The sequence below is a fragment of the Argentina silus genome (genome assembly GCF_951799395.1).
Source record: "Argentina silus genome assembly, chromosome: 6".
NCBI classification, from domain to species: Eukaryota; Metazoa; Chordata; class Actinopteri; order Argentiniformes; family Argentinidae; genus Argentina; species Argentina silus.
The window spans coordinates 3,795,268-3,812,036 of NC_139660.1; the positions used below are offsets into that span (position 1 = coordinate 3,795,268).

General features: G+C 48.1%; 1 protein-coding gene across 1 annotated transcript; it reads left to right on the plus strand.

Moving 5' to 3' along the window:
• Nucleotides 1-1,857: 1,857 nt before the first annotated feature.
• shc2 (SHC (Src homology 2 domain containing) transforming protein 2) lies at nucleotides 1,858-14,335 on the plus strand (the record flags this gene model as incomplete). Its single annotated transcript, XM_083671241.1, has 12 exons — nucleotides 1,858-2,625; nucleotides 6,575-6,645; nucleotides 8,943-9,003; nucleotides 9,305-9,424; nucleotides 9,839-9,892; nucleotides 10,066-10,117; nucleotides 10,644-10,770; nucleotides 12,077-12,254; nucleotides 12,637-12,730; nucleotides 13,016-13,189; nucleotides 13,432-13,739; nucleotides 14,207-14,335. The coding sequence occupies 12 exons, from the start codon at nucleotides 1,858-1,860 to the stop codon at nucleotides 14,333-14,335; spliced, it is 2,136 nt and encodes a 711-aa protein (XP_083527367.1).
• Nucleotides 14,336-16,769: the final 2,434 nt, after the last annotated feature.

Here is a 16,769-nt window from a genome sequence, read left to right on the forward strand (position 1 = left end):
TTACAATAGCCAAACAACCTACAGTATCACATAATGTGTGACAAGTAGCCATGGACTTCATTCTTGGCATAGAGATACAACACAGAATTTCCAAAGTAATTTTTGGAAAGTTCTGCTTCTGTCTACAGTATGAATAACCCAGTTAGGTAGGCCGACACCTACACAGAGCACACAGAGCAGAGTACAGACTAGACTTCCTGTTTGTTTGTTGACTGTGGGTGACAGATTGCCTGAACGTCACCACAACCCCCTTCTTGCAAAACACCAATGAATGAGTTTCCATTTCCATTTCCATTTCCATTACATTTATGGCATTTAGCAGATGCCTTTATCCAAAGCGACGTACAACAATACATTTGTTTAAGTAAGTGAATCATCTATCCAACAGTCATCATAAGACAAGGTAATCAATGCTCACACCAGGGGCCATTGGCAGTCATAATGCCAGTAGGCAAAATTTTTATTATTATTATTATTATTATTATTTTTTTAAATATATTTTATTAGCAGGAGAGAACTTGTACAGGGGGGTAGCAGGGGAGAAGAGGTCTCGGGGTTAGGGTTAATATAGGGGGGGTAATGAGGGTGAAGCGGTCTTTAGGAGGGAAGGGAGTTTCCTTTGGACTGTCAGAGTTTCACGTGGCCAGAAAATGTGTCAAGATTAAAAGACAGATCATGATAATGATAATGATGATACTATTTTCAACACAGCTTCCCAGTCATCATCTTGCAATGGAACCAGGAGAGTAGAGAACAGAGACACAAGGATATTTCAGGTAAATGAAAATGATTAGATATGGTAATTTCCTGTCATTCTCTGATGAAAGTTGTCCCATGATTGACATGGGGAGAGATCATGTGGGATTTACTCTGCCACACGGCTTTGAAAGCATGCTTAAGCTAACCGCTAGAAATCATTCCTTCCTTCCTTCTGTCTTACTTTCTTTTCTTTCCCTTTCTTATTTTGTTTTTTGAAATCACTTTGTCTTAACACACTGCCCCAGAAATGTGAAATATATATTCCTAGATGTTCCCTAAGATTGACTCTTTTCACTAAATAATTTAGGAATAGTCTTTGTTAACAATGGCAATATGCATGAATCTTTATTTTGCAGCAATATTTGACATAATGTGAAAAGGTTCTGTGTTGTCAATGCTACATGCAAGGACCTGGGATATACAGTAATATTGTGTAGATGTGTGTGCTGCTCTGCAGATGGCTGTTGTCTGTGTGTGTGTGTGTGTGTGTGTGTGTGTGTGTGTCTGTGTGTGTGTGTGTGTGTGTGTGTGTGTGTGTCTGTGTGTGTGTGTGTGTGTGTGTGTGTCTGTTTGTGTGTGTGTGTGTGTGTGTGTGTGTGTGTGTCTGTTTGTGTGTGTGTGTGTGTGTGTGTGTGTGTGTCTGTGTGTGTGTCTGTGTGTGTGTGTGTGTGTGTGTGTGTGTGAGGAAGGGAGGCTCAGGCAGATGTGTGTAAGCTAATGCTGTCTGAGAGCAGCTGGGCAGGGCTAATAGACGAGCAATAACATGATGACATCACCCAGAGAGAGAGAGAGAGAGAGGGAGAGAGAGTGGGGGAGCGTGCGGGTGGGCGAGCGAGCCAGTGCAAGGCAGCAGGCGGGAGCGGGCCAGCTCAGATGCAGAGCGGCGTGAGAGTGGGAGAGCGTGTGAGTGGGAGAGGACCGGACAGCACTCAGTCTACCCTGACAGGGAGGAATACGGCTCTTTCCGGGAAGATTTTGCAGATTTTTTCCCTCCCTTCCAACACACCACCTCTCCCCCCCCTCCCCTTTCCCCTTCCCCTCATCCTCTGTCTGCCATCCCCCCCTCTCAGCCTCTTGCCCCAGGCTGCTCCTCCGGGCATGCTACTTAAGCCAAAGTATGGCCGCTTCCGCAACGAGTCTGTGACCTCCTCCGACGACCTGATGCAGAGCTTAGCCATGAGCGGCAAAGTGGTGGCCACCTCGGTCGTCCCCTCCTCCGCCCCCAGCCTGCCGCTGCCCCCCCTGCCTCCTCTGGAGCCCACCCCTAGGTCCTCCTCCGGCGCCCCGGCCCTGGCCGACTCCCCCTGCATGGACGGGGACCAGGACGGGACCACCACCTTCTGTATGCTCATCCCCAGGATGCCCCAGTGGAAGTTCTCCAACTCCCTCCTCAGCCGGAGCCCCTCCAACTCCAGCTCCAGCTCCAGCTCCAGCAAGGACTCTGGCAAGGCGGCAGCTCCCTCCCAGGGCTCCTCCTCCTCCTCCTCCTCGCATCATGGGCCCGGTGGAGCCTCGGCCAGCGGTCCTGTGGCCAGCCTAGCTGCCGTGCTGAACTCCTGTGACCCTGTTTGTGTCACCCCCTGTTCCCTACAGGCCATCAGCAGGCAGAGAGCTGCAATCCAGGGCTCAGGCAGCCCGGGAGGCCCCAGAGAGGCTGCAGAGAGCACAGGGAGCCCCGGGGGCCACAGCAGCTCTGGCTCCAGCTTCAACTCCAGGGCAGGGATGAGCCGCAGGACCAGGGTGGAGGGCATGTGGCTGGGAGGGGAGGACTTCAACCAGAAGGGTAGCTTCATCCACAAGCCTTCTCAAGGCTGGCTGCACCCGGACAAGAAGATCACAGGCACAGGGGCCTCCTATATTGTCAGGGTGAGTCATCATCAGCCGCTGGCTGCTCTGTGTAAACCCAATGGTTTTATGTTTCAATATGCATTGTTGTGGAAATGTGATGTAGAGCTCTGTATTACAAAATATTTCAGCACATACTGTATGTCTTGAGTTTGTGTCAGGGCTTATTTGTCTGCTTGTCAATTGTTTTCCTGATTCAGATGTTCGTACAGTGTGATGTTGAGCAACACAACTGCAGAATAGTGACACAATCAAACCCCTTTGGTATTCAATCTTTAAGAATGGATTTCCAAAAAGGACATTTCATTCCTTGTGAATCTATGACAAACCCTCTCAGGGTTTCTATGGGACGCACTACAACGGGAGACTCCCAGGCAGTTTGTTATGCAGCTGGCCTGTGTGTGAGTCTGATCTGAGGAATACATAATTTAATCCAGATAGATGGCTTTGTGGGGCTGGGAGACTGCGTCATCCGACAGGCTTCAGGGTGTGGGGGAATAAACAATTCAATTATAAACAGGGACATAAAAATGCATCTGGTGAATCCCTATGAGCTGACTGGTACACTATAAGTTGATAAGTTGCAATTGTTATCGTGTATAATATGCATAACGCAGCATTGTGTTTTTAATGTGCTCCATCTCTGGTTTAAATCAAGTGTGTGTGCAATTTGTGTGTGTGTGTGTGTGTGTGTGTGTGTGTGTGTGTGTGTGTGTGTGTGTGTGTGGGAGTGGTGTGTTTTGTGAGCTTGTCAGATTGTTTACACATAAGTGCATCATACGATTTTAAACACGCAATCGCTAATCATACCCTAGCTTAATCTGTTTAATGGTAATGGCCAGGATACAAGTCCTGCTTGGGTTTGTTTCTTCATGTTTTATCCGAGATTGGGTCAAACAAACTACACTCAGAATTAGGGAAGGATGAGCTCTCGACCACCAAAAAAGCTTGCATTGTTCAGTGAAATAGGTGTCTTTGTGTTAGAACTACACCCACGTGTCTTGCAGTGAGGCGTTCTCCTTTCCCTGAGCGTCTGCTGCAGGGTGAAGATGGCTCACAAAGGGTTACCATCCTGAGCGGACTGTTTGACGTCAATGTCAATGATCTCCCCTCAGCGATCCCCCTCCACCCCTCCACCCCACAGCCCTCTCAACCCCCCTCCCCCTCCTCCTCCTCTACTCCCCCCCACCCTCAACCAAACGACATCGGCCCTTGATTAGCCCAGTCTAGGTCCAAGCACGCTTTCTAATGACATTACACTGGGCACCATTCATTCCTATATTCAATTACTTTTAATCACAGTCATTTGTATCACATGTGGTTGGGGAGGAAGGAGGCAGGACGGTGGCATGGCAGGGCCGTGGAGAGACCGGGGAGTCCATCTTTATTAACGCTGAGTAGCGTCCGTGTAGAAGAGGGCTCTCGGCGAAGGGGTTTCCTCTCCCGCGGCTCTCCAACCAGCTTAGCCTTCACCACGTTCACACCTCTCGGTCTACCGTGCCTGACCTTCCCCTCAGCCTCAACATGCAACACGAGGAGACACGTTTCATTTGCATTTAGCCTGCCATTAGCACTCTGCTGCCGTCAATTACAGTAAGACTTCGATTTAGCTTACAGTATACTCCGGGGGAGGCTGGTGAGGAAACCGGAGTACGGGCTCATTGTAACGCATGGAACGGAATATGGAATGGTATCAAACACGTATGATTGATACCATTCCTCATTCCATTCCGTGCATTACAATGAGCCCGTCCTCTGATTTCTGCCTCCAGCAGCTTCCCCTGCTCCACTGGTATACTCAGACCCATGTATATCTATGGCATGTCATGTGTCATGAGTGTTCTGTCCTGTGTGGTGGTGTGTGCAGGGAGGAGCAGCAGCAGTGAATGCGTTAGTGTCGGTATGACAGGCACATTTCTGCTGTGTCAGCCTTTCTCTGTCCCCTCACCGTCACCGTGGCCCCCCCCGGTCTCTCACATTCTGCTCTGCCGGAGGGAGACAGAGGCAGTTTCCTGTGACAGACGCTTCCTCTCTGCCCACACCGCCAGCCAGCCAGCCAGCCAGCCAGCCAGCCAGCCAGCCAGCCAACCAACCTGGCAGGCAGGCTCACGCCACGTCTTAAGCTGTGGTTGCTCTGTATCTGCCCTGTACTGTCTGACAACCAGGGCACCACCACCGCAATGCGCTGCTGAAACTCAAACGCCCCGCAAGGTGCCAGCCACCCTGCCACCCTGCCACCCTGCCATCCCACACAGGTGGGCATGGAGCATGAGCCCCAACCACTGTCCTCCTTCTCCCCTCACTGGCCCTGCCTGTGTCTGGGTAAACAGCCCCAACAGAGAAGATATCAGATAATGCTGTATAACTTTGGCCAGGGATCCGTACAGGATGTTCTCAATGTTGCAGCAGTGATAGCAGAGCTAGATTAGCTAATATGATAGATATCCTCTGTTGACATTCACTTCCTTGAAGGCAATGCGGTGGGGGAGACGGCGTCTGCTTCAGAGGGAAGGAGGGAAGGAAGGAGAGAGACAAACTGGCAAATTTTCGGCTTTTCTGTGGAATGCTTCTTGGGGGGGAAAGAAAGCCTGCGTGCCTCCCTGGTTTCAGGAAAGAAAAATCAAAGATAGGGCCTGAGGGAGGGAGGGAGGGAGGGAGGGAGGGAGGGAGGGAGGGAGGAGTGCAGTGCAGTAGACCAGAGGGGCTGCAGTGCATCGTGCAGGAGAGAGTGTGACAATGAGGGCATTGAGCGAGAGAAGGAAAGAGAGTGAGAGAGAGGGAGAGAGAGAGAGAGAGAGAGAGAGAGAGGGAGAGGGAGAGAGAGAGAGAGAGAGAGAGAGAGGGAGAGGGAGAGGGAGAGAGAGAGAGAGAGAGAGGGAGGGAGTGGGAGGGAGAGGGAGAGAGAGAGAGAGAGAGAGAGAGAGAGGTAGAGAGAGGGAGAGAGAGAGAGAGAGAGGGAGAGAGCATCTCACTGATGGAAGACTTCCCTCCGTCTCCTAATCTTGTTAGAATGCTCATTTAGCTCTCAGGCAGAGGGGTTAGCAAGGTTGCTTCTCCGCCTGTTTCTAGTCTCTGGCTGCCACAACACATCCAGGCAAGAAACTACTCCATAATATGACAGTAATTACAGCTTGAGTCGAATGAGGACGGATAGACGTGAAGAAAAGAGCATCTTCTACAGTAAGCAGCTACTGGGAGTCCACAGCCTGAAGGAGAAGGAGACTACCCCACAGTAGTAGTGGGCTCCTCGTGAGAAAATCAATGTACACAAGCTGTGAAAGAACAGCACAGAAATAACGTGGCGAAATGTGTGAGCATGTAGTATGTAGTGTGCATCGTCAGAAAATCAGCACACGCACACACACACAGACACACACACATACACACACACACTCACACACACACACAGACACACACACACACACACACACACACACACACACACACAGACACACACACACACACACACACACACACACACACACACAGACACACGCACACACACACACACACACACACACACACACACGGTGCTCCTCTGGGGCTCTGGCTCCCTCATGTCTTGGAGCTCTTAGCGCGGCTAATCTACTCACGGGGCCATTACCACCTCAACCAGGCCATTACACCACCACTCACACACACCGCCAGCGCCTGGGCCTGAGTCAGAGCGTGGAGCGGAGGCACATTACTACATACATCTGGGGCGGTACCACCGTGTGAATGATAGCCATGTCATGTATGTTAACCGTTCTGGAAAGTCACGCGTTCCGTCCTGCGTGTGACCCACTGGGGTCACAGGGAAAGGAAAGAGGCTGTCTTCATAATGTCACTGCTGACCTCAGGGATCGCTTCATTCACACTCCCGCTAATTGGATTCATGAAGAGGAAATCTCCAAAAGAATAAATCAGTTTGGAAATCTATAAAACGGTAAAGTATGTTTTATGTTTTATTTTTTTTCTGTCGTTGCAGTACATGGGCTGTATTGAGGTTCTGAAATCGATGCGATCCCTGGACTTCAACACTCGGACCCAGGTGACGAGGTAAGCTGGGGGTTAATGGTCTTGTGGTAGTGATGAGTTAGTCAAGTCGTGCTTGATCTGAGCAAGTAGGATACACAGCAGGGTCACAATGATACCAAACCAGGTAGAAGATTCACAAGCACTCAGCCCTGTTTTTCCAATGGTGAATTTCAAAGGAAAGAGTGCCTACAATGCCCAGACTGCTGTGGGTTATGTAGTCAACATCCCTTCAAAGATCCAAGCCCAACCCATCTTAGTATGTGTGTATGTGTATGTGTATGTGTGTGTGTGTGTGTGTGTGTGTGTGTGTGTGTGTGTGTGTGTGTGTGTGTGTGTGTGTGTGTGTGTGTGTGTGTGTGTGTGTGTGTGTGTGTGACTGTGTGTGACTGTGTGTGTGTGTGTGTGTGTGTGGTGTTATGGAGGCGTGGCACCTTGCTCCAGTGGGAGTGGTGCAGTCTCTCTCTCTCTCTCTCTCTCTCTCTCTCTCTCTCTCTCTCTCTCTCTCTCTCCTCCCTCTCTCTCTCTCTCTCTCTCTGTCTCTCTCTCTCCTCCATGATCGATCTGCAGTAATTTGAGCCCCTTGCACACCCAAGGCTTAAGTGCAGGGGGAGAGGCAGTGATGGAGTGATACAGAGATCTATTATTGATGATGTTGTCTAATGACTGTGGAAAGCTGCAGTGTTCCATATGAAGGCACCCCGCTGGAAAATGTCTGCGTGAGTCTGAGAAAGAGATCAAAATAAACCCACACTGTAGGGAAGGGAAGATTTCTATAAAGATTTGAGGTTGAAGATGGATGTATTTATAATAGTATCATGTCAAATTATGTAATATAACATACTTGGATATGGTCAGTTTGAATGATACTATAGATGAATGGACCTTAGTTATGATGAGTGATGGGATGAAATCAGTATTGGTTGTTCATGAATGATGAGTTTTGGGATGTTTCCATTCATTCATGCATACATTCCAGATAAATGTCCTTCATTTCAATTCAATTTGGATTTTCCTGTTCCTCTTTTATAATGTCATTTGTCATTGGCTGCTTCAGAAAATAGCTCTAAAAGACCCATGGCAATGTGGGAATGGGCCTTGGACCTCCAAAGCCTGGGAGAGTAGAATACCGATGATCTTTCCCACATGGGTTCGTTACAGTAGGGTCTTTTGCTGGCTAGACCAGTCGTTGTTTTTATGACGGGTGAGGATACTGTATGTCTATGGTTTAACTCACCAACTGCCAAATAATTCCGGAACATTCACCACCTAGAGTGCCTGAAGTGTTTTATGTGATATTTACCTAATATTTTACCTAATTTATGTGGTATTTACCGAATACCTTGATTGGCTACAAAATGAAGCATAATCATTTGTGCATTTTGGGTAAATAAAGTCCCCCGTGACACTCTAGAATGTTAACAGTTTAGGCGACTTCATTCACCCTCGGCACGAAATGAGTTAATGCCGGTAAGCCACAATGGCAGAGACTGTAGGATGGTACTTTTCCATGAAATGTCTCTGCAAACTGAAACAAAACACAAACACTCCCCCGGTATTCCTCCCACTGCCGACCCACCAGACCTCCAGTCACATGTTAACAAAATTCCGTTTTTCAAAACTCCCTGAGAAGACCTTTAGTGGAGACGGCCGCTGCTTTTTAAATATTTACGAGCCACCTGATAGGGGCAGGGTCCTTGACTCCGCCACCCGCCTCCTGTCCCCTCTGGCTCTGAGCTCTGAGCCGTGGCTCTCTGCTAGCAGCAGCCCGCCACCACACGGGGGGACAATGGCTCTCAATGTGCTTCTGAATCACGACTGAAATGGAGAGGAAAAGGCGCATGCCAACGGAATAGAGACAGACGAGGATATCATTCCCATCCAAGACATTAAGCTGTTGCTGTAAATCATGTTGAGATGCTTTCTATTTCCTTATCAAAACATCATTTACCGGAGAGTATTTGTTTATAGGATCTGAAATGAATGTGATTATGATATCAAGTGTTCCTATTAGGAGTAACCAGATATAAGATATGTCTGTAGCCTGCTGTGTGCTCAGGGACCTGGTCATGACCTTTGAACTGAGATAGATCAGTGACCTACGACCTGGCCCTGAGGGCGGGGGGTGGGGACATGTTGTTTGGCTTACATAATACCTTTACCTGCCGGTTGTCTATGATGATGATGATGATGATAATGATGATGATGATGATGATGATGATGATGATGATGATGATGATGATGGTGGTGGTGGTGGTGGTGGGCGCTGCCTGTGTCTGTGATGTTGTTGTTGACCTCTCCTCCGTCCCCCCTTCACCCAGGGAAGCCATCAACAAGCTGTGTGACGCTGTGCCTGGGAGCAAGGGGGCCTGGAGGAAGAAGGTGAGGGTAGCTCTTAAAGGTGCAGTCTGTTTCACCTCTTGGGGGGGGGGGGGGGGACAGAAAATATTGACCCTGCAGGACTTAGGGGGGAGGGTTTTTGTGAGTGTCCTGCGTATTTATTGGCTTGAATGAATCAACGATATGAAGAATATATAGATTGCAGCCATTGCACCTTTCTTTGCTGCAACATGGTTTCATGAATGCAAATAAACAGGTTTCTAACCCAATGCTCGGACCAGGGGCCATTGGCAGTGTTGTGTTGATGTGTTGATAATCCTGGCTCTCTGCCCTGGTCATACAGATCATCAACAAAGCCCTTCATTCCGTCATGGGGAAGAGTAACCTGCGCTTTGCTGGCATGAGTATCGCTGTCAACATCTCTATAGAGGGCCTGAGCCTGCTTATCCCCACCACGCGACAGGTAAGACTCCTCACTGGTGCTCACACACAACCAGGCTGGGCACTTCATGTACTGTAGCATGGGCTTGTGGGGCAAACACAACACTGTGAGCTAAACATATCACCAGTTCATCACAGCACAACGAGAAATAATAGGTTGCAATCCTTTTAGAATCCTTGATAGGTGATGAACCATGTTTTAGAGAGGATTGCATTGATATCAATCGATGATGAAAAGACTGATAAACACAAATGCCCCCCTCTCTCTCTCTCTCCCTCTCTCTCTCTCCTGCTCTCTCTCTTTCTCTCTGTCTGTCTCTCTCTCTCCCTCTCTCTCTCTCTCTGTCCTGCTCTCTCTCCTGTCTCTCTCTTTCTCTTTCTCTCTCTTTATTTCTCTCTCTCTCTCTCTCTCTCTCTCTCTCTCTCTCTCTCTCAGGTGATTGCTCACCATCCTATGCAGTCCATCTCCTTTGCCTCTGGGGGAGACACAGTGAGTTCATTCCCTGTTCATTTCTTCCTTTATTTGACCACTTGGCAGACTGCACATCTGCCTTGGTTGCATTTGACCATGTTTCCAATCTCATGACTTAAAAATCTATAAGGCCTTTAATTCAATTATATCCTAATTCATCCGGCTTTATTGAGTTTATCCCTCTGTTGCAGGACACACCCGATTATGTCGCATACGTGGCCAAAGATCCAGTCAATCAGAGAGGTATTTCCACCCAGAATCTTCAGTTTAGCTTCCTGCCTCTTAAACACGCATGCATGCATGCACGTGCGCGCACACACACACACACACACACACACACACACACACACACACACACACACACACAAGCACATACACACACACACACACACACGCAAGCATGCACGCACACACACACACACACACACACACACACACAAGCACGCACGCACGCACACGCGCACACACATACATATACACATAGACACACTGACATACACATACACATAGACACACTGACATACACATACGCACACACACACGGTTCTGTATATTTAAGATACATGTATTAATTTTTTACATGGCACTTGCCCTTGTCTATGAAAATAAAAACTATTTATTTTTATGTATTTCTATAAAAGACCATGAAAGATCCCCACAGACATGCAGCACTCATGGCCTGGGCCTAGGTGTTTTCCCTCACCATATGACACCTGAGCAGGAAAAACTCCAGGCCCTGCTCACAACCAGCCCTCTCTGTTGTCCTCAGCATGCCACATCCTGGAGTGCGGTGACGGTCTGGCCCAGAATGTCATCAGCACCATTGGCCAGGCGTTCGAACTGCAGTTCAAACAGTACCTCCACAGCCCTCCTAAAGCCATCCCCACCATGGAGAGGTGAGCCAGACACACCGTCACACCAGGGGAGGCTGGTGGAGGTAGATATCGGAGGACGGGCTCATTGCAATGCATGGAATGGAATGAGGAATGGTATCAAACGCGCTTTCGAATACCATTCCTCATTCCATGCCATGGATTACAATGAGCCCGTCCTCTGATGTCTGCCTCCACCAGCCTCCCCTGCATCAGACCTCAATGGACACACTATTTGTTGACTTTTTAACGACTTTAGGTGCATGTGATTTAACTTGGCTTGTCTGTGTGGGCAGGATTTACACTGATGGGATTTTTCCATTAGTTCCATGACACTTACAGCACTGTACCAACTGTAACTAAATCAAGAACACCGTACGTAATTAAAAGATAAACATATAGTATTTCCGACATAGTGTCTGGTAAATAAATTAACATCACACACCTACTGTATGTACAGAAAGGCTAGACGCAATGACAAGATCAGCACAGTGGACATGCAGCCACATGCAGCGTGATCAGAGAACACAGACACAGCACTTGATACGGGGTCATGGCAAGAGACGCGAAGGCTTCACACACACACACACACACACACACATGCACACACACACACACGTGCGCACACACACGCACACACACACACGCACACACACGCACGCACACACACACACACGCACACACACACACACACACACACATGCGCGCACACACACACACCCACACACACACACACACACACACACTATATTCCTCCAATGTGGTTATCACGCGTTGGCATGGTACGAGCAGTGTGTCCTACTTAAAGAGCTGAGTTGCATTTTCCACAGACACTCAACCAAAAATGAAACTCTCTTTCTTCAAGAAATGTGATAGCCTACTCTATGCTCAGGTTTCGGCCCATCCATCTGTTTTGATCCTCACTCAAATCAAAACTGTAATTTGAAACTGACCGTTTTTTCACCATGTCTCCGGTCTGCAAGCGGTTTGAGTGTCACAGGAGGACTATTCTGTACCTTATCTGCTCTGGTTTCAAATGTCTGTCTTGTTACAGTACCAACAATAGCAGCATTCACCCCCCAGTGTTTTATATATAGAGAGAGAAAATCGGAGGATGGGCTCATTGTAATGGATGGAATGGAATAGGGAATGGTACAGTATCAAACACGTGTGTTTGATACCATTCCTTATTCCATTCCATGCATTACAATGAGCCCGTCCTCCGATTTCTGCTTCCACCAGCCGACCCCTGATGATAAGAATATGATATCTGATCCGATGCTTCATCCCACGTGCTTCTGTTTCTAATTGTGTCTCCTTGTTACCTCAGGAACATCAGGACAGAGGACTCAGCTTGGGGGGAAGATGAGGACTCCTCCGAGCACAACTATTACAACAGCATCCCAGGGAAGGAGCCTCCCGTTGGGGGAGTGATGGACTCAAGGCTGAGGTCTTGCACGGCCTTGCTGGGCCACATCCACAGCCAACCCCAGAGCAAGGCATCGCAGGTGATTCTCTCCAGCCTCACCTGCCAAACCTTCAGATAACTGATCACCTTGCCTGCCTTCTCGTCCTGTTGTTCAGAGCAGTCATTTGTAAGCGCATCAGTGAAATTCAATAACTGTCTAGTTGATGTACCTGCTACATAATTACCAGAGGTAGATATGGTCAGAGATAGAAAGCAGGCCTCTGTATTTCCTAATGGGTGGGAGAGAGAAAGAGGGAGTCTGTCCAACTGACATATTGCAGCATATGCTATGGTTTCAGTGGTGTTTTAGAAGTGCATTACATGGGTAAGAGGGGCCAGATCTACTATTAGGTCTGAATAGATATAAATAAACACTTTTCTGGCCATGAATAATGCTAATGTGTTCGGGGTGTTTGTTTTAGATGGGCTCTCCAGCTAGGAGAGAAGCCACATCCTACCCTCCGGGTCAACTGTGCTATGAGCTGCACTGGGACACAGAGAACAACGGCAGCTCAGGTGAGACACCTTGTGGCCGGAAATGATACTGCACCTCTCGATACTGCAAGTCATAGGTAGCCTATTCTGCACAGGTTTGCTTTGAATTTTGGGGAGCTACAGTAGTCTATTTGGCACAAATATCATAGAGCATGATGGTACAATCTATGAAAGAAGAGCATCGTCATTGCAGAGAGCATAATAACTGTGGGATCACCTCTCAAATTTAACATCTGCGGGTAGCAGAGTTCATTTGTCTCCTGGCCTTTATATGATGACTTTATATGGCCTTTGTTTGATTGGCAGGTTTGACATCAGATGGTTACCTGCGTGCAGACGGCCAACCCCCAGGTTGTAGGGACTATGAGGAGCACCTGTATGTAAACACCCAGACTCTGGACGCTCTGGAGCAGCCCGGGCCAGAGGGACAACGAGGGGCCCGGGGGCTGGAGAGCCCCAAGAAGGACATCTTTGACATGAGTGAGTCTCATCAACGCAAACTGGCTATTCTTTCCATATGACATGGGGTACACACTGATGTACTGTATACTGTGTAGATATAGTGTGTGTGTGTGTGTGTGCGTGCATGCATGCATGCGTGTCTGCGTGCGTACATGTGTGCGTCCATGAGTGCAAATGTGTGTATGTCTTCTGTGTCTGTTTCAGTATTTGCGCCTGTGTGTGTGTGTGTGTCTGTCCCCACTGCTCCTGCTTCTCCGTAGGGCCGTTTGAGGACGCTCTGAAGATGCACGAGGCCGGGGGCTCCGGGGTGGTGGGAGGCGTGTGTGTCTTAGAGGACCAGTGGCCCAGCCCGCCACGGCGCCGCGCCCCGGTCGCCCCCACGGAGGAGCAGCTCCGGCGGGAGGCCTGGTACCACGGCCGCATGAGTCGCCGCGACGCAGAGAAGATGCTGGTCCGAGACGGGGACTTCCTGGTCAGGGACAGCGCCACCAACCCGGGCCAGTACGTCCTGACGGGCATGCACTGTGGCCTGCCCAAGCACCTGCTGCTGGTGGACCCTGAGGGAGTGGTGAGACAATACTCTTACAACGTTACAAAACCCAAAAGAAAGTTTGATGATGCTGCATTTATTAACTATGCCCCTAAACTGTGGAATACGGTACCTCAAGAAATCAGGGAAGCAAGCTCAGTAAACGTCTTTAAGCGCCAGTTAAAAGCCTATCTCTTCAATTCAGCTTTCAATTAGCATTTTATCTATGCTGCTATGTCTGCTGTTGTTATTGTATTGATCAACTATCTATGCAACTAGATTGAGTGATGCTGCTTTTATTGTATTGATTAATTATGTTATAGTTGTTTTTGTTTTTTATCTGTTCTCTTTTCTTTCTTTTGCGCTGCACTGTACAGCACTTTGAGCTGCATTCTTATGTATGAAAGGTTCTATATAAATAAAAGCCCTCAACCTAATGCTCCCCATGCTCTACCGATTGGGCCACCGTTGCTGACAGTTTAGTGTGTTTGTTCCCTCTTGGGCAGGTTCGCACCAAAGACATGCTGTTCGAGAGCATCAGTCACCTGATCACCTACCACCTGAAGAACGAGGTGCCCATCGTGGCGGCAGAGAGCGAGCTCCACCTCAAACAGGTGGTTCGGAGGAAACAGTGACCCCCCTGCCGCCCCCCCCAGCCTCAGAGGGGAGGACTCTGGAGGGGTAAGCACCCAACACTATATTGTGAAAACCAACACGGTTATGTAGAGTAGTGCTACTGTATGTTGACATGTTTTTTTACAACAGCCTTTTACAGTTTTACAGAGTCGAACTAGCTAATATTCCGTTTTACAATTCCGCCCTTTTCACTAGGAGCCAGGGGTGTGTCCGTATGTCCGTGTCAGCCCCAGAGAGGTGGAGCCCTTCACTTGGTCGTATCCCAAGAACGAAAGCTTTCATTGAGGGAGGAAGGACACAGATGACTCCCTCTGCCCAAGACACGGCCGCCAGGCCACCAGGCCGCCAGGCCACCAGGCCACCAGGCCACCAGGCCACCAGGCCGCCCCTCTCAGCAGATCACACAAACTGTCCATCATCTCCACCTCAACTCTCAGCATGCAGCCATTAAGCTAACCAAGGTCACCTCTGAACAGGATGTCCGCACTCACAGTCCAGCCTATCACAGGGCTGGGAGCCGCCTGACACTGAGGTCAAGAGGTCACAGAGGGGTCAGGGAGGTGACGTCATCACAGATCACAGTCACATACAGTAGTTGTCCCATAAGAGTGAAATCCAGTTGAGTGCATGTTGATGACGAAGCACTGAAGTGTCACAATGCTCTGCTCCAATGGAATGAGTTGGGCTCTCTTGTTTCATTCAGTGAGCAAATGTGAACATTCTCAGAAAAAAACAGACATTGACTATCTTGTGCATACATATGATATGAAGTTATGACAAAGTGTTTCGACCATGTTTTACAATGACAATGAGGGGCTCTCTCCCTGAAAAAACGTTTGTTTTGATGATGAAATGTAAGCACTGTTTGTCAAGTGTGTGTCAGTACGCAGTACGCCCATGCCTACTTAGCTCAGACATGGTAAAACACTGCTCACCTTATAAACAGAATAGCCTTGCCATAGTTCACCCGAAGCAGAAGCACCTTTATGATTTATTCACGTTTATTCAATCTCAGGACCAAATTTTTGGAAGCTTTCGAGGGATACATTGTGCCGAAATGTCTGAAAACATACATTTAGAGGTGGAGATGCTAGCCAGTGTTGATTGAACGTCGTCAACCCGCATAATGTGTTTGGCCAGACTCCCACTCGAGGTACTGGATGCTCCCTCAATCTACACAATGAAGACTCACAATGACACATCCCCTGGGTGTACAGTACCAGTCAAACGTTTGGACACACCTTCTCATTCAATGGTTTTTCTTTATTTTTTTAAAATCATTTTCTACATTGTAGATTCATATTGAAGACATCAAAACTATGAAGGAACACATATGGAATTATGAACAAAAAACTGTTAAACAAACCAGAATATGTTTGATATTTTAGATTCTTCAAAGTAGCCACCTTTTGCTTTGATGACAGCTCTGCACACTCTTGGCAAGTTTGTGTCCAAACTTTTGACTGGTACTGTAGATCAAAGCCAAAAAAGACGAATGGAGCACAGATGATCAGTGTCATGTCAGATATCCAGAAGTAGTTGAGAAAACACGTCCACAGATTAAAGTGTGTACAGTTGTGTGTTTTTGTCACACAATTCCGGACTCATCATGTTGTCATGGTAGCATACCAACAGAAGAAAACCCCTAAGTGTTGTGTGCTATGAAACCTATGGAGATGGTCAGAGCCTCTGCTCTCCATGTGGTCAGGTGACCGCTGTCCCATTCATTAACGGTGGCAGCCACTACTAATATCAACACATTACTCAGTGTATGCAGGTCGATAACCTAGTCAGACCCTCAAACAATAGTCCAGTGCCTTAATAGTTCATGTATTTTGTCTTCAACCCTTAATCTCTTGTATCATATATACAGTATTATGCATTTACAGGACAACCGGAGATGACAACTGTGTGTTATTATGTTGTTACACCCAAAGAGCAAATGACGTGTTTTTTTGCCACGCCAAACCTCACTGTTACGAATGAATGGACTGTACTGTATGTCAAATCATCCCTTTGAATTGTGAATTCCGTTGTAAGCTGCTGATGTGTGGTGTGGGAATGTGTACAATGTGAAGGCTTGTGCAAAGCCCCTCCCACCGTTCCTTCTGATTGGCTGTCTTCCGCTATGTGCTTCCTGCAGAGCTCCTGTGATGATATACCAGTCATCCAATCAATGATATTTATGGGTAATTGATCACAGATTTGCTGTGTTGCTTACGGCAACGTGTTAGATCAATAGGGGATCCCCCCCCCCCAAGGTCTTTGCCCTTATCGTTTCTCTGTCCAGACACAGAGAGAGAGAGAGGACATGGCTTTCTGTGGTGTTCATATACGCTACTCTGTGCTACTTTTCAACAACACCCCTTTGCTTTCTCAGGACTTTCTTGTATCTTCTCTCTTCTTTAAAGTAAATGCATTTTTGTCAATAAA